The sequence below is a fragment of the Diceros bicornis genome, chromosome 41 (genome assembly GCF_020826845.1).
Source record: "Diceros bicornis minor isolate mBicDic1 chromosome 41, mDicBic1.mat.cur, whole genome shotgun sequence".
Taxonomy (NCBI): domain Eukaryota; kingdom Metazoa; phylum Chordata; class Mammalia; order Perissodactyla; family Rhinocerotidae; genus Diceros; species Diceros bicornis.
Genome location: NC_080780.1, coordinates 1,543,190 through 1,568,963, shown reverse-complemented (window position 1 = coordinate 1,568,963; position 25,774 = coordinate 1,543,190). Strand labels below are relative to the sequence as shown.

The window sequence follows — 25,774 nt, the reverse complement described above, 5'->3', positions numbered from 1 at the left end:
AGCCTCTTTGGATAGTTGATTTCAGGTTCGTTGGGTAGATACCCAGTAGTGGGATAGCTGGATCATAAGGTATTTCTATTTTTAATTTTTGGAAGTATCTCCTACTGTTTTCCATCGAGGCTGCACCAGTTTGCATTCCCACCAGCAGTGAATGGGGGTTCCCTTTTCTCCACATCCTCTCCAACAGTTGTTATTTTTTTGTCTTGGTGATTATAGCCATTCTCACGGGTGTAAGGTGATATCTTAGTGTAGATTTGATTTGCATTTCCCTGATGATTAGTGATGTTGAACATCTTTTCATATGCCTATTGGCCATCTGTATATCTTCCTTGGAAAAATGTTCATATCCTCTGCCCATTTTTTGATCAGGTTATTTGTTTTTCTGTTGTTCAGATGTTTGAGTTCTTTATATATTATGGAGATTAACCCCTTGTCGGATATATGGTTTGCAAATATTTTCTCCCAGCTGGTGGGTTGTCCTTTCATTTTGATCCTGGTTTCATTTGCCTTGCAGAAGCTCTTTAGTCTGATGAAGTCCCACTTGTTTATTTTTTCTTTTGTTTCCCTTGTCTTAGTAGACATGGAATTCGAGAAGATCCCTTTATGACCAATGACGAGTAGTGTACTACCTACATTTTCTTCCAGGAGTTTTATAGTTTCAGGTCTCATTTTCAGGTCTTTGATCCATTTTGAGTTAATTTTTGTGTACGGTGAAAGAAGATGGTCTACTTTCATTCTTTTGCAAGTGGCTGTCCAGTTTTCGCAGCACTATTTATTGAAGAGACTTTCCTTTCTCCATTGTATGTTCTTTACTCTTTTGTCGAAGATTAGCTGCCCGTAGATGTGAGGTTTTATTTATGGGCTTTCAATTCTGTTCCATTGATCTGTGTGTTTGTTTTTGTACCAGTACCATGCTGTTTTGATTATCACTTTGTAGTACGATTTGAAGTCAGGGATTGTGATGACTCCAGCTTCGTTCTTTTTTCTCAGGATTGCTTTAGCTATTCGGGGTCTTTTGTTGCCCCATGTGAATTTTAGGATTCTTTGTTCTATTTCCATGAAGAATGTCATTGGGCTTCTGATTGGGATTGCATTGAACCTGTAGATTGCTTTAGGTAGTATAGATATTTTAACTATGTTTATTCTTCCAATCCATGTACATGGGATATCTTTCCATTTCTTTATGTCATCATCGATTTCTTTCTTATAGTTTTCACTGTATAGGTCTTTCACCTCCTTGGTTAAATTTATTCCTAGATATTTTATTCTTTTTGTTGTGATTGTAAATGGGATTGTATTCTTGAGTTCTCTTTCTGTTAGTTCGTCATTAGAGTATAGAGATGCAACTGATTTTTCTAAGTTTATTTTGTACCTTGCAACTTTGCTGTAGTTGTTGATTATTTCTAATAGTTTTCTGATGGATTCTTTAGGGTTTTCTATATATAAAATCATGTCGTCTGCAAATAGTGAGAGTTTCGTTTCTTCATTGCCTATTTGGATTCCGTTTATTCCTTTTTCTTGCCTAATTGCTCTGGCCAGAACTTCCAACACTATGTTGAATATGAGTGGTGAGAGTGGGCACCCTTGTCTTGTTCCTGTTCTCAGAGGGATGGCTTTCAGCTTTTCCCCATTGAGTATGATGTTGGCTGTGGGTTTGTCATATATGGCCTTTATCATGTTGAGGTACTTTCATTCTATACCCATTTTGTTGAGAGTTTTTATCATAAATGGATGTTGGATCTTGTCAAGAGCTTTCTCTGCATCTATTGAGATGATCATGTGGTTTTTATTCCTCGTTTTGTTAATGTGATGTATCACGTTGAATGATTTGCGGATGTTGAGCCATCCTTGTGTCTCTGGTATAAATCCTACTTGATCGTGGTGTATGATCTTTCTAATGTATTGCTGCATTCGGTTTGCCAATATTTTGTTGAGGATTTTTGCATCTATGTTCATCAGTGATATGGGCCTGTAATTTTCCTTCTTTGTATTTTCCTTGTCTGGCTTTGGTATCAGGGTGATGTTGGTCTCAGAGAATGTGGTAAGAAGTGTTCCATCTTCCTCTGTTTTTTGGAATAGTTTGTGAAGGATAGGTATTAAACTTTCTTCGAATGTTTGGTAAAATTCTCCAGAGAAGCCATCTGGTCCTGGACTTTTATTTTTTGGGAGGTTTTTGATTATTGTTTCAATCTCTTTACTTGTGATTGGTCTATTCATGTTCTCTATTTCTTCTTGATTCAGTTTGAGAGGTTGTATGAGTCTAAGAATTTATCCATTTCTTCTAGATTGTCCAGTTTGTTGGAATATAGTTTTTCAAAGTATTCTCTTATAATCCTTCGTATTTCTGTGATATCCATTGTGATTTCTCCTCTTTCATTTCTAATTTCATTTATTTGAGCCTTCTCTGTTTTTTCTTTGGTGAGTCTGGCTAAGGGTTTGTCAATTTTGTTTATCTTCTCAAAGAACCAGCTTTTTGTTTTATTGATCCTTTCTACTGTTTTTTTGGTTTTGATTTTGTTTATTTCTGTTCTAATTTTTATTATTTTCCTCCTTCTGCTGACTGTGGGCTTTGTTTGTTCTTCTTTTTCTAATTCTGTTAGGTGTAATTTAAGATTGCTTATTTGGGCTTTTTCTTGTTTGTTAAGGTGGGCCTGTATTGCTATGAATTTCACTCTCAGGACTGCTTTTGCTGCATCCCATATGAGTTGGTATGGTGTATTTTCATTTTCATTTGTCGCCAGGTATTCTTTGATTTCTCCTTTAATTTCTTCAATGATCCATTGGTTGTTCAGTAGCATGTTGTTTAGTCTCCACATCTTTGTCACTTTCCCAGCTTTTTTCTTGAAGTTGATTTCTAGTTTCATAGCATTATGGTCAGAAAACATGCTTGTTATGATTTCAGTCTTCTTAAATTTATAGAGGTTTGCCTTGTTTCCCAACATATGGTCTATCCTTGAGAATGTTCCATGCATGCTTGACAAGAATGTGTAATCTGTTTTTTTGGATGGAGTGCTCTATATATACCTATTAAGTCCACCTGGTCTAGTTTTTCATTTAAGTCCACTATTTCCTTATTGACTTTCTGTCTGGATGATCTATCCATTGATGTAAGTGGACTGTTAAGGTCCCCAACTATTATTGTTTTGTTGTTGATATCTCCTTTTAGGTTTGTTATAATAGTTGCTTTATGTACTTTGGTGCTCCTGTGTTGGGTGCATATAAGTCTTATGTCTTCTTTGTGGAGTGTCCCTTTTATCATTACATATTGCCCCTCTTTGTCTCTCATTACCTTTTTAAATCTTGAAGTCTACTTTGTCTGATAGAAGTATGGCAACACCTGCTTTCTTTTGTTTGCCATTACCTTGGAGTATTGTCTTCTACCCCTTCACCCTGAGCCTGTGTTTGTCTTTAGAGCTGAGATGTGTTTCCTGGAGGCAGCAAATTTTTGGGTCTTGTTTTTTAATCCATCCAGCCACTGTGTGCCTTTTGATTGGGCAATTCAATCCGTTTACATTTAGAGTGATTATTTATACATGAGGGCTTAATGCTGCCATTTTGTCTCTTGTTTTTCAGTTATTACGTATTTCCCTTGTTTCTCGTCCCACGTATTTTGGATTGTTAATTCAGTTTGGTGGCTCTCTATGATGGTTTTCTCAGTTCTCTCTTTATTTATCACTTGTGTATTTGTTCTGGTTTTTTGTTTAGTGGTTACTGTGCCGTTTGTACAAAAGATCTCATAGATGAGATAGTCCATTCCCTGATAGCCTCTTGTTCCCTTAGTCTAAGCAGGTTTCATCACTTTCCTCTTCCCCTTCTAAGTTGTTGTTGTCACAACTTATTCCACTATGCATTGTGAATTTGTGGTTAAAATGAAGTGATAATATTTATTTTTGATGTTTTATTTTCCTTTATCTTTAGAGTTATAATTAAGTGTTTGCTAATCTGTTCTGACGGAGAGTTGCAATTTCTGATTTTATCTGCCTATTTATCTGCTTCCTCAAGGCTTTGTAAACCCTTTCTTTCTTTTTTTTTCAGGTATGAAGTCTTTCTTGATCAAATCTTGTAGGGGGTGTCTTGTGGCAATGAACTCCCTCAGCTTTTGTTTATCTGGGAAAGTTTTTATTTCTCCATCATATGTGAAGGATATTTTCACTGGATATAGTATTCTTGGCTGAAAGTTTTTGTCTTTCAAAATTTTGAATATATCATTCCACTCTCTCCTAGCCTGTAAGGTTTCTGCTGAAAAATCTGCTGTAAGCCTGATAGGGCTTCCTTTACAGGTTATTCTCTTCTGCCTTGCTGCCCTTAATATTTTTTCTTTATCATTGACTTTTGCCAGCTTTACTAATATATGCCTCGGAGAAGGTCTTTTTACATTGATGTAATTAGAAGTCCTGTTGGCTTCTTTTACATGTAATTCCAGTTCTGTCTTCAGGTTTGGGAAGTTCTCAGTTATTATTTCTTTGAACAAGCTCTCTGCTCCTTTTTCCCTCTATTCTCCCTCTGGAATACCTATAATCCTGACGTTGCATTTCCTAACTGAGTCAGATATTTCTTGGAGAATTTCTTCATTTCTTTGTAGTCTAAGTTCTCTTTCCCTCTGAAGCATTTCTGTGTTCCTATCCTCCAGATTGCTAATTCTTTTTTTTGTTGTTGTTGTGAGGAGGACCAGCCCTGAGCTAACATCCAATGCCAATCTTCCTCTTTTTTTACTGAGGAAGACTGGCGCTGGGCTAACATCCATGCCCATCTTCCTCTCCTTTATATGGGATGCTGCTACAGTATGGCTTAACAAGTGGTGCATCGGTGTGCGCCCAGGATCTGAACCAGCAAACCCTGGGCCGCCGCAGCAGAGCGCGTGCACCCAACCTCTTGCGCCACCGGGCCAGCCCCCAGATTGCTAATTCTATCCTCCATATTATCAGCCCTGTTGTTTAAGGACTCCAGATTTTTCTTTATCTCATCTATTGTGTTTTTCATCTCTAACAATTCTGTTTGATTTTGCTTTATATTTTCGATCTCTTTTGTGAAGAATTCCCTCTATTCAGTAATTTGGTTCCTGATTTCATTGAACTGTCTTTCAGAATTCTCTTGTAGCTCATTGAGTTTTCTTATGACAGCTGTCTTGAATTCTTTGTCATTTATATCATAGATTTCCATGCCCTCAGGACTAGTTTCTAGGTGTTTGTCTTTTTCCTTCTGGTCTATCTCCACCACCTCCTGGGGGGAGAGGTAGTCCACCCACCCTCAGATATGCAGCTGCTCATGTCTCTCAGGCATCCTGGTGTGCTGTGTGGGTATCCTCCGCTGATCAATGAATGTCCTTTTAGTTGTAGTTCGAAGGGCGAGAGACACAGGGAACCCACGGAACACCATTTTTAATGAAAGAATGACTAACAGAAGGAAGTGAGCCTGTCACTTCAAGAAAAGCAATTGATAGTTATTTATTGCCAATAATAAAGTTCAAGTTTTCAAGTAAAAATTAGAGTTTTTGAAAATCTGCATCCTGGCTCCATGAGATTCCCAATAATTAAAAACTTCTCTGAGGAATCCAGTAATGATATTACTGTATGTGGGTTTTTTTTTTTTTTTTTGGTATTGTATAATGAAATGAGTGAACATTTGGAAGAACTGCATACTCAGTGGACAAATGTTTTCAAATGATGAATGCATAGTGTTACAAAAATAATGCATGTGCAGGATCCATTCAAAGTGCGAGATAGACCAATGAATATTAACATGACAAAGTAGGAAATGTTTATTGATAAAGTTTCAGATTCCATATTGCAACTAACCTTTAAGAAACTACCACCTGTGGTGAATTTTGGTGTACTTTCAAAGAATAATGCATTTATTTGAAAAGACAGCTAAAACGCTCCTCTCTTTTCCAGCTGCTGTCTGTGTGAGACTGGGTTTCTTCACATACCTCAATCAAAACAACATATTTTGATGCAGTGAATGCAGCAGATGGGAGAATCTTGCTGCCTTCGATTGTCAGACAAGGAAGAGATTTGCAAAAATGTAAAACTATGCTACTCTTCTCACTAAACTTTTATTGCTTTAAAGAACATTATTTCTTCATAAAAATGTTAACATGTAATGTGGTTTTTACGGTTATTTAAAAGTGAGTAAATAAATATTTTAAAATTTTCTCAATTTTAATTTCTAATATGGTAACTATCGATAACCATAACCCACATAAATAAAAGTTCTTTGGAGTCTTCAATAAATTTTAAGAGCGCAAATGGGTCCTAAGTCCAAAAAGTTTCAGAACCAATGCTCTAGGGCAATCTAGCTGAGTTTGAGTTTATTTACAGTTCATCAGAGCCCATATACTATGAAGACATATGTTAACTCCTAGATTTTATTCCAGTAGAGATGCAAATCATTTCCATCCATCAGAAAAGATAACCTATGGTTTTATTATTTTGTAGGACACCAGCTAGCTTTGTGTTCAACCTAACAATCGTACTCTGTTTTCTCAAAATGCTATAAATATCCAGTTCCTCCAAATGCTCTTTGAACCAGCTTTATCACATCACTGGTTACTTTGTTAATTAAATTGTTGAATACAATCTTTGACGTGATCATTTTATATTTGTATGAGTGCTATGTTTTTAACTTTTTGAAAGAAGATTAAACTTGGTCAGATACTTAGGACATGTATATATGCAGTGTGTATGTATACCATGCACACACATGTATATACTACACACACACATATATATTTCACAATGACGGCACACCCGATTCTCTATTCTGCACCTAGCTCTCCCCACTTAAGATTCGTGCATGCACTCGCTTTATATTCTTTTCTTCTTTTATTTATGCACGTCACCTTGCATTTCTCCTTTCATTATCAACAGGACCCACACCACTCGCACGCACGCATGTTCCCCACCTGACCCACCAGCAGACGGCGCTCGCCGTCCCGCCTGTACCCTGGGAGTCGGGACACCCAAGCGAGAACCCTACCCATACACCACGTGACAATGCTGGAGGCCTCACATGACTCTGCCCGCGCCATACTCTTCCGCCCGTTTCCAACATGGCTGCTAGGCGCCGTCAGTCCCGCAGCCCCATGCCCTCTTGCGCCTAGGCGCACTTCGGCGCCCACGTCGCTCCTTAGTGAGGCCGCCGGGGGAAGCCGGCAGGGCGGCGAGGGCAGGGCGGCGAGGGCGGGGCCCGCGGCAAGGCCGCCCTAGTGCAGCCCGGCCCAGCCCAGCCCGTCCGCGGGTGCTGAACCAGCGCGGACCAGAAGTCTCGCGGGCGCGCCGGCGGCGGAGCCGTTACCGCAGCGCACCGGAAGTGGCCGGGGGCCGGTGTCCGGGCGGCGCCCGCAGTGAGCAAGCTTCCCTCCGGCCGGCGACGCCATGGAGCCCGGGGCGGCGGAGCTGTACGACCAGGCCCTGCTGGGCATCCTGCAGCACGTGGGCAACGTCCAGGACTTCCTGCGCGTCCTCTTCGGCTTCCTTTACCGCAAGACCGACTTCTACCGCCTGCTGCGCCACCCGTCAGACCGTATGGGCTTCCCGCCGGGGGCCGCGCAGGCGCTGGTGCTGCAGGTAACTCGCGGGGGCGGGCGGCCCGGGATGGGGGGCAGCGAGTGCCCGGACTCGCGCGAGCCCGCCCCGGAAGCCCCTGTACCCTCGAGACCCCGAGCCCCGCGAGTCTGCTCGCGGGAGCGCCGGACCCCCGGGCCCCTCCGCGCCTCTCTCCGCTCCCAGCCTTAGTGGCCCCCTCTGGCCCTTCCCCGGACCCGCCCCCTGGGGCCGCGGCTGAGGGTAAGCCGAGATGCTGGTGGGGTATCAAGTTAGCCCTCTGTGGGAGCTGGACTGGCTCTTGTGCAGCCCGGTCTGACGCAGGGTGCACTTGGGCCCGGTTCAGCTCCCGCAGCGCTTAACCTTCTGAGGTGCCGGAGGCTGCCAGTCAGGGAATGAAAACCGTGCAGGCGGGACGGGGAGGCAGCGGCAGCACGGATTTCCTGCACGCCCCGGGACTTCAGAGACTGGAGGTGGAAAGGAGATTGTGGTGATCGGTGGGTGTGGTCCCCTTGTTCGAAATGTGACTTTCCAGGTCAAAGACAGTCATAGTACTCAGGGAATTTATACATTTGAGCACATGTTTATACATCCCAGGTTGCGTTTACTGTGTGTTTGAGATACTGTTAATACTCAGTCACTGACGTTGACTGGGTACCTTGGAATGTAATAAGTATTTTCTGAATGTGTTTATTCTCTCAACTGCCACAGGCATTGGAGATACAGTGGTGATGTGGATGGTGTAAGTGATGGTCTCTCTCCTTGTGACACTTCCATTATCGTTAGGAAGATAAAACACAGTAACAGAGAACTATGCAAGGCCAGTTATGTGACAGAGCCCAGAGGGAAGTGAGCAGAGGAGAGGAACAGCAGGGATGGTTCTGGAAATCAAGAAAGATTTTGTAGGGGAGGTGGGACTTTGATGGAATTGAAAGCAGGTACTCAGCCAAGCATTGAGTCTGTTTGTAGGAACCTGAGACGATAGAAATGCTGGTGATACCTTCCACAGTTCTCTAGCACTTTGCGGTTTATAAAGTACTTTCAAATGTTACCTCCTGAAGTCTTGCCACAAGCTGCAGGTTGGTCAGGTGTTGTTTTTCTCAGTGCCTGCATGAAGAAACAAAAGCTTAGAATGTGTAACTACTAAAGATAATATGGTCAAATGAGGGCTGGGTTGGTATTCAATTTTAGAACTGCAGGCTAGTCCTCATCCTTTCAGTGGCTGAGTGCCATCTGAGTAATGGTTTTTATCAGGCCCTGTGGCAGTTGGATGCTTTCATGGAAGTCCCTGTGAAATTGGTAAGGTTGAATTTTATGTGGCAAATGAGGATGCTAATTCAGCAAGGTTAGGTTATTTGACCAAATTTATCATAGAGCTGGAACTCAAAACTTCATTTTTCTGATTCTAGATCTTTGTCTTTTGTTTTTTAATCATGCCATAGGAGGATGGGAACACTTTTGTCTAGGGTGATTGTAGTTTACAGAAAAGATGTGGAGGAGAAAGGAACATTTGTTGAGCACCTGGCATCTCCTAGTTATTGTGTGAGGTGATTGTACATGCTAGGATGTTATTTAATCCTAACACAACCTGAAAGTTGGTCTTTGCCGTTGTTTTACAGATGACCTGGCGGAGGTAATTTGTTTTTCTGGTAACAGTGTATAAAACATAAAAAGAGTATATGTTCCAGGCACTCTTACAGGTTAGGACTTGGTGACCAGTGTAATGAAGTGGAGGTGGGGAGCAGGGCAGAGGGAGGGAAGAATGAGTGGAAGATGATCCAAGGTTTCAAACTTAGGGGACTGGAATAATGATAATGCATTAACTGAACTGCCACCTAAGTTTAGGGGAAAAAGCTTAGTTTCAGACAACTTGAATTTGAGCTGGCAGACAGAAGTTCCTGCCCACAGGCTGTTGGAATCGTGGCACTGACCTTGGAGATGGAGGAACGGGAGCAGTTTGAGGGAGAGAGAAGAGCCGAAGGTGGAGGGCAGTTCTTTGGGGAACAATCCCAGTGAAGGGACGAGAGAAGAAGAGGTGGTGTGATTGGTGGGGGACAGAGGGAAGTGGGCAGGACAGTAAGTTTCACAGAAAACAAGGGGACAGTTTCCAGCAGATGGTTAAGAAGGGTGTCTTGTTTGTTGAAAGTGATTCCCAACTGTCAGCATTGCCCAAGGAACTTTAAAAAAGCAGACATTCTCTGGGTGTTTTGGTTGGGTAGATCAAGATGAATCCTGGGAGCTATTCTTGTATGCACAGAGGCATTTGGCAGGAGGCTTGTAAAGCGAGTTCAGGATTGGGCAAGAGTTGTTGTGGGGTGGGACATTAGGATACTGAGTCAGATTGAGTGACTGCGCTGTGGTGCAGCACAGTGTTACCTCTCAGTGGTGTTGGGTGATGACCTGATCCCCACTCCTACTCCTCTGCTTCCCCGGGGGTTTCTTCTCTGCTGACTTGAAGGAATATGTCCACCCCACCTGAGGTGGGGCGCTTGGGGATCTCTTCAGAACACAGGCAAAGAGGGTTTGGATGGGAGTATTGGGGTGCTTTGTTCTGGAACTCAGAAGTTCTCCCCTGATATTTTGGGGTGTGGACTGTTGGTGTGGTTAGCGTAAGGCTTCTCAGACTTTTCCTCCTACTTGTAAGGGCTTGCACAGCCTGGATGCACAGCCTGAAGGACCCTCAGCAGGAAAGATGCACGTGAAAATCCCATTCCCCTCCATCATGTATTAGTATGTTTAAAAAAAAAAAAAAGTTTAGAATGCCATTTCATTCATGTCGGTTGATACTCTGTGTTTATCCTGGAGTCCAGTTTGACAGGCCTGCTAAGTAGAAGCTCCCCCAGGAGAATCAGGAAATCCGGCTCTGTCTGTTCCTCACTGAATTTGTTGGGAAATCTCGGGAGAGTCACTCTCATCTGTCAGTTGAGAAGGTTGATTGGAGGTCACAGGTGCCTCATGCAGCTCCACAATTCTGTGATTCTAGAATGAGTGCCGAGGTCAGTAGCGAGTAGAGAGGTGAAACAGGTGGCCAGTTAGAGGAGGTAGGAGTGCTGAGTGAGCAGAGGCATTGGGTGCGATGAGGAGTATCAGGCCTGGGGTTCCAGGGAAGTCCCAGGGGTTAGGAGAGAGCTTCGCTGTTGCTTTTTTTGTGGAGTTAAGATGAAGATCTGGGGCTTAAGGAGGATGAGTGGCTCTGAGGGCAAAGGGTCTGCTGTCATAAACATGGATGTGAGAGAAATGAGTCAGGGGCTCAGGTTCTCTGAAGAAGTAGAATTGGGTCTTTTATTGTTTCTAGTTTTTAGCCGTACGATTTTATTCATTTTCCTCTGCCTACATCTCCTTTCAGTGTTCACTGCTTCCTATATGTATATTTTACTTCCTTCTTTTGCTGGTGGGACGTTGGGCAGGTTACTTACCCTCTCTGAGCGTTACTGTTCCTCATCTTTGCAACGTCAGTGCTGTCTTCCTCACAGCACTTTTGTGAGGGTTTTGAGAGAATGTTTGTAAAAACATTTGCCATAGTTCAGTATGTTAGTATCCTTCTTTTGTTCTGTCTTCCTGCTCAGTGCACAGCACTGATTATTTAATATCTGTCTGCATTCTAGCCCTTTGGAAACTGAGTCCTACCAACTTTGTAAACATTTTTATTTTTTATTTTATTGAGACTATTTTTTTAGAGCATTTTTAGGTTCACAGCAAAATTCAGGGGAAGATACAGAGATTTCCCATATACCCCCTACCCCCACACATGTCCAGCCTCCCCCATTATCAACGTCCCCCACCAGACTGGTCTTTTTGTTACAATTGATGAACCTTCACAACACATCATAGTCACCCAAACTCGAGGTTTACTTTATGGCTCACTCTTGGTGTTGTTCGTTCTATGGGGTCTGGACAAATGTGTGATGACATATATCCATCATTATGGTGTCACAGAGTACTTTGAGTGCCCTAAAAATCCTCTGTGCTCTGCCTGTTCATCTCTTTCTCCCCTAACGCCTAGCAACCACTGATTTTTTTTACTGTCTCTAAAGTTTTTCCTTTTCCAGAATGTCAAACAATTGGAATCATGTAGTATGTAGCCTCTTCAGACTGGCTTCTTTCACTTAGTAATATGCATTTAAGGTTCCTCCATGTCTTTTCATGGCTTGATAGCTCATTTCTTTTTAGCACTAAATAATATTCCATTGTCTGGTTGGACCACAGTTTATTTATTCACTCACCTACTGAAGGACATCTTGCTTGCTTCCAAGTTTTGGCAATTATGTAAAGCTGCCATAGACAACCATATGCAGGTTTTTGTGTGGACATAATTTTTACCTCCTTTGTGTAAATACCAAGGAGCACTGTTGCTGGATTGAATGGCAAGAGTCTGCTCCCACCTGCTTACCAAGGTGAATTTCCCAGCCTTCCTGCCTCTACCTACTGCAGGAGCTGTTTCTTGATGACCTCACCTCTTGGAGCTGTGACATTTCCTCCTGTAGTCCCTGCAGAAGATGTGCCTTTTATTCAAGGTTTGCTTCAGATCCCCTTCTTTCCAAGACAGCTCCTTACATTTCCTTCACCAGAAATGCTCATTTGCACCCTCATTCTCATGGCATGACAGGTGTTCATCACAGCCTCTCCTGTCGCCGTTGTCACATGTGGGTCTGTCCTGGCTGCACTTCAGGGTTATGTGAACCCTTGAATGATGCATACCAAATGCCGTGTTTCATGTGCACTTTTTGAGTGGAGGGTACCCGCACTTTTGTGGGTGTGACTGTGTGCCAGAAAAGATTGAGTTGGTCCAGACAGCAGAATTTTGAGTTCTTAGATGGTGAGAGCTGTCGTTTGGCTTTTTTGTGTTCCTTGCACATTGTAGGCGCCATGTGGATATTTGCTGACCTGGATTCCCAGGCATTTCTAAGATCCTCTCCTCAGCCTGCGCAATGTGGGAAGACAGCAGCAGTCCAGTAAGCCTGCTTCTATTTTCTAGATTAAAGTTCAACTAAATTCTCGTCTTCCCTTCTTGAGTTGTTGGTGCCTTTACAGCTCTCAGCACCAGGATAGTGTATTCTTTGCCTTGCAAACAAGACTGTCTGGGGGCTGTAAAAATAATGACAGGTGAGACCATTTGTTATGCTTCCTTTAGACTCGAAAGTTGGGCTCACAGGCATGTAAATATCGTGAGCCTTCCTGTAAGTTTTTGCTTTTGTTGATTTTGAAACTCCCACGTTAAAGAGTCATAGCAGCTTTTGATGAAGTTGAAGTACATTTCCGTTTTGCCACTGGGAACTTTCTTTAGTCAACTGCTTTTTCCTTCCCTACTTAAGAGATTTTGCTACACTCCTATAGAATGTGTAGTATAGCACGGAGCAGATGAACTCATTGCTGGATTGCTGTTTGATTTTAGGTATTCAAAACTTTTGACCACATGGCCCGTCAGGATGACGAAAAGCGGAGAAAGGAGCTGGAGGAGAAATTCGGGAGAAAGGAGGAAGAGGAGGCCGTGGCTGCGGCAGTTGTGGCAGCTGAGCAGGAGCCAGCCCCAGCCCCAGCCCAGGAGGTGGAGATCGACTCCGCCGTAGACTCTGCCGGGCCTCAGGGACCTCCAGGCCTGCGGAGCGTTGTGCAGGAGGTGGCCCAGGGCTCGAGGGAGGCAGAGCCGCCAGGAGCAGATGCTGGTGCTGCTCAAGTCCCAAGGGAACCAACAGCTCTTCCCAAGTAAGAATTTCTCCTTTGCAGTTTGCTCTTTCTCACTTGATATCTGGTGATGTTCACCTGATGATAGCTGGTTTGTCCGTAAGTGGTTCTTACTTGGTAACACACCGACTCTGTCTCAGTGTTTATTTAGCTCTTCATGTTTGCAAACTGCATTATAATACTTTGGTTGCATAGGATGGGAGATTGATTGGCTTCAGTCTTCTTTCTTTTTCTCCCTATAACGTAAGGTGGTAATCTGGCCATAGTCGTACAACCGGTTAAAAGCTAGAGCCAGAGTTAGAGCCCTGGGCTCATCGAGTTATGCTTTCCCCCGAGACCAACCTGTCGGTGGAGGCCTTGCCTCAGAGTCTTGGCTCTGTGTTCTTTCCCTGCAGGAGCACTGCTGGGACGTGTGCCCACGGTCCCCTTGCTCTGACGTACACCTGAAGAGGCCATCTGATATGGGGGACTGTGGACCCAGGGTCCCCTTAGAAGTGTATTGCCTTGGGCAAGCAGTGTCACCTTTTTGTGTGTCCTTTGTAAAGTGGTGGTGATGATGATAGCACCTCCCTCATCTGTTGTATTGGGTGAGCCCAAGGGCACACAGCTGGTGAGTGGCTTCAACCAAGCTGTGCGGTGCTGTACTCAGTTCTCAGGAGTTGTGTCTCCTGGTGCTGTGAACTGGCTACACAGTCCTTCCTGCCCATGTTTGGGTGAGAAGGGCTGACACTGTCTTGTGTATGAGTTGCAGCGGAGTCTGAAAGGCAGTGTGATGCTCCTGGCCTGTTCTGTTTTTAGGAAAATCTGTGCCCTCCCTCTCCTGAGTTGCCTCTGCCTCGTCCATTCTCTGTCTTCACTCCCCTTCTGTTCTCCCTCTCTTTGTACTTGCCTTCTGACCTGTTTTGGGGAGTCTTTGAATGTACTTTCTAGTCATTGAAGCAAAGTGAACAACTTGGAGTGACATAAAATGCGGAGTAGGGGAAAATAAATTTTGTGGAGATAGGATGGGGCAAGACTGCAGTCTTAGAGACCAAGCTAAATAGTGGGGCTAAGATGGAGAAGGGGAGCAGGTCTTGAGTATGGAACTCTGGTCCGTAAGGGGCGAAATAGGGTGTGGGGTCTGGAAGTGGGAAGGGCCTTGGGCAGGGGGCAGAGTTCCAATCATTCCCTTCAGCCCAAACTTTCCCTAACATTCTCGTGGTGCACATCTGCTGGTGGTGAAGTCTCTCAGCTTTTGTTTGTCGGAAACGTCTTTATTTGATCCTTATTTCTGATATTTTAGCTGTCTGTGGAATTCCAAGTTGACACTGCTTTCTTGCAACATTTTAAAGACTGTCACTCCGTTGTCTTCTGGCTCACACCATTTCTGGTGAAAAGTGCGTGTTTTTGTTTCCCTGCATGGGATCCACCCCCACCTGCACCCCCACCCCTAGGTGCTTTTAAGGTGTTTATAATTAGTTTCAGCAGTTTGGTTGTGATTTGCTTTGATGTGGTTTTCGTTGTGTTTATTCTTCTTGGGGATTTTTGAGATTCTTTCAGTCTCTCTGTGTTTCCCCCCCTTTAAAAAGTCTCTTTTCTTTGTGATTCCTTTGGAATAGTTTCTATTGCCCTGTCTTCAGATTTACTGTCCTTTCTCCTTTAGTGTCTAATCCTCAGTAAACTCGTTGGTATGCTTTTTATTTCAGATAATGTGTTTTCCAGCTATGTAAGTTCCCTTTGAATCTTTTTTGTGGTTTCCATTTCTACCTTCATTGTTTTCCTTTGAATCGTTTACCGTATTTATGATAGGTGTGTAAAGTCCTCATCTGCTAATTCCATCATCTCTCTCATTTCTTGGTTGGTTTCTATTGGCTGAGTTTTTTTCGTGATTTTGGGTCACATTTTCCTGCTTCTTTATATGTCTGGTAGTTTTATATTATTGGATACCAGACATTGTGATGTGATGTTGTGTCTATGGATTTTATTTCCTTCCTTTAAAGAGTGTTGAGTTTTGTTTTTGTGGGCAATTAATTTATTTGCAGATCAGTATACTCTTTTAGAAGCTTGTTTTTCAGATTTGTTGGGGGCGTGTCTGGAGCACCTACTTCTAAAACATGGCCTTGTTGGGCTCTCCTGAATGTGCCAGCTGTTCAGCAAGGCTGATTGAAATGTGGGCATCTCCCAGCCCTTTGTGAGCTCTGGGAATCGTGCAGGTTAGTTACCGGGAGTCCTGCGCATGCCTTGTGGAGTCATACTGTGTGCGTGCAGTTTAGTATTCGGCCAAGGACTCGAGGGGACCCTTTGCAGTTTTCTGGAGCTCTTTCAATGTGTAGCTCCTCTTTTCCGGTAGTCTTCCCATAATATAATTAGATAGGAGAATGAAGATTGAATATACAAAGCTAGTCACTTCAGTTTTATTTATTCCAGCATTACTTACCTCAGCAAAATTTCGGAAGAATGCTGAATTTTCATTAAAGGAATGGCTAAGTACATTTATAAGATATTTAAAAGATTACTGACGTAAGTATTGTGATGGTCAGTTTTCTGTGTCACCCTGGCCGGGCTACATCCCTAGTTACAAAGTGAAACATCATCTGGGTGTTGTGTAGATGTGACTAAAGTCCATAATCAGTTAGCTTTAAGTAAGGGAGATTATCCTAGGTAATCTGAGTAGGTCTGATCAATCAGTTGAAAGGTGTTAAAAGCAGAGCTGAGGCCTCCCTGAAGTAGAAGAAATTCATCCCATGGACAGTAGCTTTGCCCTATTTCTGGAAAGTTCCACAGTGGCCTGCCCTATGGATTTTGGAATGGCCTAACCAACCCCCAGTCACGTAAGGCCATTCCTTGCAGTGAGTCTCTTAATATATTTCTGCTGGTGGTTCTGTTTCTTTGGTTGAACCCCGACTTACACAGATATTCTCAATGTATAATATTATGTGAGAAAAGCAGGCTTCAAACTAATAACAAATTTGAAAGGCGTTTAACGTTATGTATATATATATGCAGCAAAAAAACCTGGAAGGCAATGAATTGTTAGTAGTGGTTGTCACAGAGTGTGGGATTCTGAGAGTTTTGTCATCTTTGCCCCTTGTTATATTTTCTAATTTTTCTACAATGAACATACATTCTGTTTCACTAATTTTTTTTGCCTTTTTATAATTTCTAAAATCTTTATTAAAAGAGGGGATTTGTTTCTGATTCCTGAGTAAAGATTAGAATAGCTGCCTTGTCTTATAGAGACCCTGTTTTTCTATTCTTGTATCAGTGTGTTGTATTCTGGGTTAGAATCAGTTAATTTTGTGATTTCTGCCCCAGTCTAAGTATAGAGCGAAGGCTTGGATGTGTCCTGGGAAACCTTAGACTGGTGCTACAGGACAACACTGCCATGGTCTGGCATGTCCTCGGCTTTCAGGTACTTAGTGGTTTTCCACGGACAAAACAGGAAGCTGTGGCCCAAATCTCTCCAGTAACATCTGAAATGCAGTGCTGTGGCAGATCTGAAATGGAATATGAAAGCTGTCGTTGTCCCTCTTCCACCTTTAGTGGTACCCCAAGTCCCCCCAATCCTTGCCCAAGGTTGCTTATCCTATGAACTGTAGACCTGGGATTCTGATAGTTGAATAACGTAAGGTGGTTATTCTTTAGATGACCAGACAGAGGCACTGCCCGTTCTGGGTACTCTGTCCAAACACCATTTCCCTAGGATCCAGGTCTTAGATGGCTGATTCTGCTGACTGCTGCTTATCTCCCATTTGCTGGTGGTTCTGCCCACTATTAGGTAGTGGTGATGGCGAACATTCCCCTTTCGTCTCTAGTCAGGTCACACACTTGCTTATTTAATTTAAACAGATTCAGCAGAGGCACTGGGGAAAAGGTGAAATAAGATAATAAAAATTTGTACGTCTGTTTTTTACATATATATTTTTATTAAAAGCTGTTCATGGTGTACAGGACAGTAATTTTTTCTATTGAAGTGTAGTTTACGTAGCAGTACAATTCACTCTTTTTGGAATAGTTCGTGACTTTGACAAGTGCAGTCATGTAAGCGCCATCACAGAGGAAGCTCCGTCAGCCCAGGCCCCACTTGCTTCTTTGGCGTCACTGCCTGTGCCCCTTCCAGGCTCTGCCAGCCACGGATCTGTTCTCTGCCCTAAAGTGATTGCAGTGTACATTTTCATTTATACGTAATAATGAACAGATTTTTACACATTAAGCCATGTATATTTTTTGGGTGATTTAGGGGATATATGAGGGAAATTTTAATTTGATTTAATTTTCCCATCACTGTGACTTTCATTCTTGCTCCTGCTCTTGTCACTGCTAGGACCTTTCAAGTGAAGATCAAAAACGCCCCCACTTCAGTGCTTAAAGTGCCCAGTTTTATCCCTTAGAGAAGAGAGAGAGTTTCCCTGCACACAAGAATTTCCCTGCCCACACTAGATAGCATTTGAGAATATGCCTACATTCTGCAAGGGAGCTTTATGGTTAATGAGTTGTCCATAGTGAAGACATAAAAAGTGCTACCTAGTGGTGACTGGTGCTCAAAGGACTTCTGGGGTGCTGGGTAGCTTTCAGAAAAGCCAATAGGCATTACTAGTATTGCGGAAGGAGATAGGGACACAAAACCGATAGCATGAGCATCACTAAGTCAGGCACCTGTCAGAGCTGCATGTGGGGCTCGCCTCTTGGGTTCCATGTCTGTGGGGTCTGGTCGCACGCTGGCTGTGATGGGTCCTGCAGTTCACTCCTCTACTGGTAGGTGTCACTGTAGTTAACAGCTGCGACTGCATTTGCTCATGCTGAGATGCCGACAAAAATCTACAGAAGGCTGGGCCACCTCTGACTTTTGCCTTTATAAATCACAAACAGAATTCTTTAAAAAAGAAGAAAAAGAAAAGAAAAGAAGTAGCATTGAGAGTAGATTATACTGCCTGGAAACAGTGTCTGTGCCCTGGGAGCTGGGCCTGGATGAGGGACCCGGCGCTCTCTCATTGTCTGTGTTGAATGGCACTGTGTGACCTGGGTCCACCTAGGCCATCCATCCACCTGCGCAGGGAAGCAGACCGCAGGGCCGCGTGAGGAGAGGCTGTCATGGAACTACCTGAAATGTCCACCCATCTGATGAAAGCCTGGAACAACAAGAGTTAGAAAGCTGCTTGCTGCCTTCCGTTTTTTTAGGCTGCACGGCCTTTGTGTCCAGCTGTTGTAGGGATCCAGATGCTTCTTGGGAAGGGGATGGCATAGTTTGGAGGAAAAGTTTTAGGTTTCCTAATAGTATCCTCAGCAGATGCTTCGTCTTCATCATGCTTCTCCTTCTTGATCCAGCCGCCTCAGGCATGGGCACTGTTCACGTTCTTCAGTGTCCACCTTTCAGCAAGGCCTTTCAGCACCTCTGGCCCTCTGTTCTCCCCAGGCAGGTAACCATGCCTCCTCTAAGCATGTGTTTCATCTCACCGATTCGTTTATGTCTGGCTTTTCCCACATCTTTCAGTGTCGGGGCAGAGACTTACTCAGCCTCTCTCAGCTCCTAGCCCTGTGTAAGATAAGCATCCGATACGTGCCGAGTTCATTCCTCGGCGTTTCTGCTCCCCCACCTATGGTGATGTCTGTGCCCTAGATGTTCCTCGGTGGGCTGTCAGGAGAGCAGAAACGTGCTGCTCCGTGCCAGGGCATCCTCTCACGTGCAGTCATGCTGCCTAAGAGCTGGCTTCCTGGGTTTGTCTCTGAACGGGTCCTTCCTTTGTTGGTCCCGGCTTTTTCAGGTGCCCATTGCTGGAGGCCCTTTGGTAGAGTCAGATGGACATACCAGAATGCCACTCGAAGTGCTCACCGCATCAGCTTCTGGTGAAGATTGACCGAGGTCAGTGTGTACGACTTGCTGAGTATAATTCCTGGCCACTCAAATAGGCACACACGCTCTTATTCATGTTACTTCTTTAAAACAAGAACAAGCTGTTCCTTTTTCTTCTTAATTTTGCTCCATGTAGAGTATTTGGGAAATAAAGATAAGTGTATAAAGAAGAAAAAACATTCCACCACTCCCTATATTAACTTTTTGGATGTTTTCTACAGTTTTTTTCTATGCAAATAAATGTGTATGTGTGCATGCACACACACACAAGTATGTTTATAAAATTGTGTTACACTATGGCTTCTGTTTTGGTGAACATTGTGTCCTGAGCATTTCCTGCATCCCTTTTGCTGATTTTGAGTTGATGTTGTACACTGTTAAGTGTTGTGTGCCTGAAAAGGTTCTTTTACTGAGACGAGGGTGTTTGCTGTCATCATGCACGCAGAGGGTAGTGAACAGAGAACCAGGGGTCCACAGCATCAGCCAGCCTTCCTCTTAGGTCCGGCTCTCTTGGACCCACTTGGGAGTTGTGCCTGGCATGCCTGCCGCTGGATCTGTTTTCGTTCTTATCTGGTATAGTAGCTGTTGTTTCACCCTCCCAGTGATTCACCCTGAAGCTGCCCTTTCTCTAAGGAACCTCAGGCATAAGAGGCCTCTAAAGGATTTGATTTAAACCACAAGTCAGAAAAAGCTGATTTAAGTTGTTCGTTAGAAGTACTTTTTTCCTCCTCTAGAAACATTTCATTTTTGTTTTTATTTTGCAATTCATTTTTAGCTTATTGACTTTTTCAAAGCCTATACGAGGTTGGCCTGTATATCTTACAGCAATGACTTATATTGAGTTTGTTGGATACTGACGCTGTATTGGAAAAAGGACCTGGCGTCCTAGCCTGTGAGAGTGGGAGGGCTGTTGGGGACTGTGTGTGTGAGGGGGAGAAAGAGGCGTGTGAGAATCACCCGGGAGCTCCTCCCCCTGGAAATGGGTATTTCAAGATGTGCGAACCCAGTCTGCTTCCTTCTTACAGATGGAGAAATTGAGATGTACAGTGGTGAAGTGCTTTGCCAAAAGTCATACAGTTAGACAGTAGAGTCAGAGTTACTGGCAGCTGAAGCAGTGTTCAGTGGGCTCAGAGGCCTACACATGGATATTTGCTTTGCTGTGTTAAGGAAAAAAAGCAACTATTACCAGAGCTATCCGAGAGATACTTTTCAAGACTAAAACAACCAGCTTCTGTTTGACTATTTTGCCGTAACACTAAAGAGGTATAACTTTTTATGCTAGCTTGGTTTTTTCCATTGAAAAGGAAATATATGCACGTCGCAGAGAATGTAGTATATAGAATTTAAACATAAATGAGAGTAGACAGAAGGATATAGTGAATCCGCATGTGCTTATTGCCAGCCCCAACATCCGACCGCTGCTCCCCCTCCTGTGTTATTTTGAAGCAGTTTCTACCTCGTGTTGTTTCATCTGTATTTTCAACCAGTGTTTAAACTTCCAGTTTTCTCACAATGTCCTAATTAAAAAAACAATAATGGGGGGCTGGCCCGGTGGTGCAAGCGGTTGAGTGTGCACGGTTTGCTGCGGCAGCCCGGGGTTCGCTGGTTCGGATCCCGGACACGCACCGATGCACTCCTTGGCAAGCCATGCTGTGGCGTTGTCCCATATAAAGTGGAGGAAGATGGGCATGGATGTTAGCTCAGGGCCAGTCTTCCTCAGCAAAAAAAGAGGAGGATTGGCAGATGTTAGCACAGGGCTGATCTCCTCACAAAAAAAAAAAAAAACACAATAACAGGGGCTGGCCCAGTGGCGCAGCGGTTAAGTGCGCGCACTCTGCTTCAACAGCCCAGGGTTTGCAAGTTCGGATCCCACGCGCACACTGATGCACCGCTTGTCAAGCAACCCATATAAAGTAGAGACAGATGGGCACGGATGTTAGCCCAGGGCCAATCTTCCTCAGCAAAAAGGGAGAGGATTGGCATTAGATGTTAGCTCAGGGCTAATCTTCCTCACAAAAAACAAAACAAAACAAAAACAATAATAAAGTTCTTTTTTTTTAAAAATAATATTTATTTATTTATTTCCCCCCCAAAGCCCCAGTAGATAGTTGTATGTCATTGCTGCACATCCTTCTAGTTGCTGTATGTGGGACGTGGCCTCAGCGTGGCCGGAGAAGCGGTGTGTCGGTGCGCACCCGGGATCCGAACCTGGGCCGCCAGTAGCGGAGCGCACGCACTTAACCGCTAAGCCACGGGGCCGGCCCAATAAAGTTCTGTTTAAATCTGCAAATAAGACTCTAGGCACACATTGCTTATAGTTGACCCTCTGTTTCTCTTTTGTTTTCTCAAAATTTATTTGTTAAAAAAATCAGGTTGGGGCTGGCCCGGTGTCATAGTGGTTAAGTTGCGTGCACTCTGCTTCAGTGGCCCGAGTTTGCAGGTTCAGATCCTGGGCATGGACCTACACCGTTCATCAAGCCATGCTGTGGCAGTGACCCACATACAAAATAGAGGAAAGACTGGCACAGATGTTGGCTCAGGGCCAATCCTCCTCACCCCCCCCAAAAAAAAAAAATCAGGTTGGTATGTTGAGTTTCCCACTCTCTGGATTTTGCTGGTTGTTACATGGTGTAGTAAATTAGCAGTTGGATTTAGGGTAGACGTTTTTGAAAGTTACGAGAGTGTGTAATGTAAGTGAATTCTCCCTCAAAGCAATCATTGTCTATACTTTCTTTTGTAAAATTTTTGTGTTTTATAAAGTTTTAATTTTTCATATTTATACGTATATATTTTCCAGGTTATATATGATACACTGTATGTGTGGACTTTGTGTTATGTCCCCAAGTGTGCTGGGACAAGCAGCTGAAAGGGACCGAGTCTCTCTGTTGCCGGGTGCCCTTCTCCTGGTGCTTGTAGTTTTTCCCTGTCGTCAAAATGCTGAGGCAGGTCTGTCTGTCGCCCCCTATGTTGCAGTTAAGGAACTGGCCCACGCCTTTTGGAGATGAACAGTGGAACCTAAGTTTGCCTTTGGGACCTCCCCCCCGCTGTGGCTGTCCTTGCAATCACTGGGGCTTTAAAATACTGATTCCTTGGCCTACCCCTACAGACCTGATTTCACTGGCCTGGTTGTGGCTGTGTATCAGTATTTTCAGAAGCTTTCCAGGTGACCATGAGTATAGCCAAGATTTCTCTTGACTGCCTCAAAGTGGTTCACCCTCTGGCTATGGCGTCATTATTTAGTGAGTCTCCCTGGGGAGTGTAATTAGGTTGTTTTCAATCTGCTACCGTCACAAATGGTGCTGCAGTGAATATGCTGTCCATGTTTCTTGGAACACGTGTATGAATATCTGTTGGACGAATTCCCAGAACAGGAATTACTGGGTCAAAGGGTATGGCGTGTGTAGTTTTGATGGATGTTACTCAGTTGGCCCCAGAGAGATTGTTCTGGTTTGTTCTTTCACCACCAGGCTCTCTGACGGTGGCTACCTGACCCAGCCCAGGTGCCAGCTGGCAGCCTTAGCCCATTTCTTGGTAGCTCTTAACCTTTGCTTCATTGGTTTTATTTGAAATGCCATGCAGTGTGACATATGTTGGATTCTGATTAGTTTTGTGTGTGTTTCTGTATTTTTTCTCCTTTTATCCTGTCTATTCACAGATAATAAGCCATTTGTTCTATTTGTTTGCCAATACAGTCACGCACCACATAATGATGTTTCAAGTCAGTGGTGGGCTGCATATATGGCAGTGGCCCTGTAAGATTAGTACCGTATAGCCTAGATGTGTAGTAGTAGGCTGTACCACCTAGGTTTGTGTAAGTACACTTTATCATGTTCGCACCACGAAATCGTCTCATGACGCATTTCTCAGAACGTGTCCCGGTCGTTAAGTGATGCATGATTGTACCAGGCCATTTTATTTACCATTGCTTTATTATAACACATTTTATCACTTGGTAGCACTGGTGTTTCATCTCCCTCTCACCCCCATAATCTTCTTGAAAATTAGTTTTTCCATATGAAAATTCTGTTGAAGTTTTCATTGGGAATACATTAAATTTATGTTTTGAATTAGAAAATTGATATCTTTACATGATTGAGTCTTTCTAAGAAGAGAGTATGTCTTATTTGTTCAGGTCTTGTATGTTCTGCAGAATTTTAATGTCTTTATTTAATAGATCCTGTACACCAATACTGAATTCTCTTATTGGTTTTTAATAGTTTCTCAGTTGATTTTCTTAGATTTTTCTGGGAACATAGACTATTTAGTATTTATTATTGTACTTTAGTAACAACTATATTTATTAATAAATTCTATACTTTTTTTTTTTTTTTTGTGAGGAAGATCAGTCCTGAGCTAACATCCATGCGGATCCTCCTCTTTTTGCTGAGGAAGACCGACTCTGAGCTAACATCTATTGCCAGTCCTCCTCCTTTTTTTCCCCAAAGCCCCAGTAGATAGTTGTATGTCATAGTTGCACATCCTTCTAGTTGCTGTATGTGGGACGCGGCCTCAGCATGGCCAGAGAAGTGGTGCGTCGGTGCGCGCCTGGGATCCGAACCTGGGTCGCCGGTAGTGGAGCGCGCACACTTAACTGCTAAGCCACGGGCCGGCCCCATATACATTTTTAACATTTACAATTTTAAATGTAACTGCATTTTTTCCTTCCTCACAATTTGTTGCTCTGAGCAACGGGAAGGAAGGAGCTGACATTAGCTGAGGAGGGAAGAGCGAGAGAGGGGCTGGTTCTGAGGCTGACAGCTTTGGCTTTGGCTGTAGTTGGTCTGAGAGGCTGAGAGCCTCACAGAAAGGAGTTCCTGAGAAGGCCGTGAAGGCATGGGTCTGGAGCTCCCCTGTCTGGAGGTCAGGGAGCAGGACTGGAGGTAGGAATTTGAAAAGCGTCAGCATGTCATGCATTTAAAGCCTTGGGGGGCCGACCCCGTGGCGTAGCGGTTAAGTGCGTGCGCTCTGCTGCTGGCGGCCTGGGTTCGGATCCAGGCGCGCGCCGACGCACCGCTTGTCAGGCCATGCTGTAGCAGTGTCCCACATAAAGTGGAGAAAGATGGGCACGGATGTTAGCTCAGGGCCAGTCTTTCCTCAGCAAAAAGAGGAGGATTGGCATGGATGTTAGCTAAGGGCTGATCTTCCTCACAAAAAAATAAAATAAAATAAAGCCTCGGACTGGATGAGATCACTGAGGCCCGAAGTGTAGATGGAGAAGAGGTCCTGGGATGCTGTACTTTAGATGAGGAGTGTTTGCCTATGGGGCCAGGGGAGCGAGGTGCGTGAGCCAGGGGGTGCAGATCAGAGTGAGGCAGCCAGGAACCGTTCTGTCTCTGGGGAGGGAGGCAGGCTAGTTGCAACAGGCGGCACCCTCATGTGTCACACTTGCCACTCAGCTCTCTATTTGGTCCCTGCAGCTGTCGGGCCCTGACATCCTCAGCTCGCTCTCCTCTGTCTTCATTGCCCTTTCCCTTCCAGACACACACCTGACCTCTCCACCCATCTTTGCTTCTGCAGCTGACTCTGCAACGTGTCTCTTTGGCTGGCTGTCCTCTGGCTCAGGCCATGCCCTTGTCTCTGGCCCTGGGTGGTGGCTCCCATGCACCTGTCCCTGTGTAAACTCCCCTTTTTGTGTCTTCAGCCCTCCTTGCTAGTTTCCTCACCAGGGAGATGAGGAGGGACAGTTGGCAGAAAGTGATGGAGGGATAGAGCCCAGCTTTTCTGTTAGCGTGCATCTTGGCTCTGTTTATCTTGTCCACTGTGTGTCCTGGTGCCTGGAGTGTGTCTGGCACACATTTGGCACTCAATAACCAGCTGAATGAATGAATGATTCAAGTTAAAAATCTTGTTCAAAAATGATAAACCTTTGAATTTTAACATCTAATGAATGCCATTATCCAGTAACATTCCGTTTTTCTCACATTCTCAGAGAGTAAGGGCTGTTACATTTATGTGTGTCTGTTCCTCTCTGTCTTATTTCATGGCTGCTCAGTGTTCTTTAAACTCCCTAGTTGAGCCCTGGGTATTAACAGAGTCCTGAAGCCTCTTTGCTGTTTCCCTCCCTGTGCTGAGAGGTCAGGCACCCAGCGTCCCTGGTGTCATGTCCCCCGAGGGGAGCCCTGGTCCACGCAGGCCTTGGACTCTGTGAGCTGTACTCTGAGGGAGCTGGAGTAAGCCCGAGTTTCACATCTCTTTTTATTAAGCCAAGGAACTTACCCTCAAAGTGGAATCCTTCTGGGAAGCCCATGGTGTAATGGCTGATGTGGGGCTGGAGCCTCAAGCAGAGCCTGGATGTGTGGGTGGCTTCATTTAGAAGTTTACTTTGAGAACCCCTGGAATAGGTCATCTTGGATGACTCAGCTCTAAATCTGGTGCATCTGGTTGGTTGTGAGCTGAGGAATCAGCTACAGAAGCCTGGGTTCTGAGTAGTAAGGGGCAGGTTCGTAGCTTTGATGCTGCGTTGGAATATAGCCAGTTCTTTCTTAGCTGAGCAAGGGGCAGCATGTGCTGTCTCATGTAACTCTCAGTGTTTATTTTGTGGTCTTTAAAACAAGTTTCCATATTTTAGATAATTCAGATCTGGAAAAAAAACAAAAGTGGCAGAAATCATACCAAGAATTGCCATACATCCTTCTCCCAGTGTCCCCATGTGTTAGCATCTTCTACAACCAGGGACTGTTGCAAGCTCATCTGAAGACGTTGTTCCAGTTGCGCCCATTGG

At 44.2% G+C, this 25,774-nt stretch overlaps 2 protein-coding genes across 5 annotated transcripts in view; one reads left to right on the top strand and one right to left on the bottom strand.

Moving 5' to 3' along the window:
- The window catches only part of OGDH (oxoglutarate dehydrogenase), a 385,968-nt gene that overhangs the window by 171,421 nt on the left and 188,773 nt on the right, over positions 1 to 25,774 (bottom strand). The window lies entirely within an intron of this gene.
- Positions 7,225 to 25,774, top strand: part of NUDCD3 (NudC domain containing 3) — an 85,568-nt gene continuing 67,018 nt past the window's right edge. Inside the window, exons 1-3 of one of the 4 annotated variants that reach the window (XM_058534738.1) lie at positions 7,526 to 7,565; positions 12,403 to 12,493; positions 12,934 to 13,244. In XM_058534738.1, the coding sequence (XP_058390721.1) occupies positions 12,470 to 12,493; positions 12,934 to 13,244 (335 nt within the window). In that variant the 5' untranslated portion in view covers positions 7,526 to 7,565; positions 12,403 to 12,469. Of the gene's footprint in view, positions 7,566 to 7,860; positions 12,056 to 12,402; positions 12,494 to 12,933; positions 13,245 to 25,774 lie in introns of those variants that run through there. The other 3 variants (XM_058534739.1, XM_058534737.1, XM_058534736.1) reach the window with 3 other exon arrangements.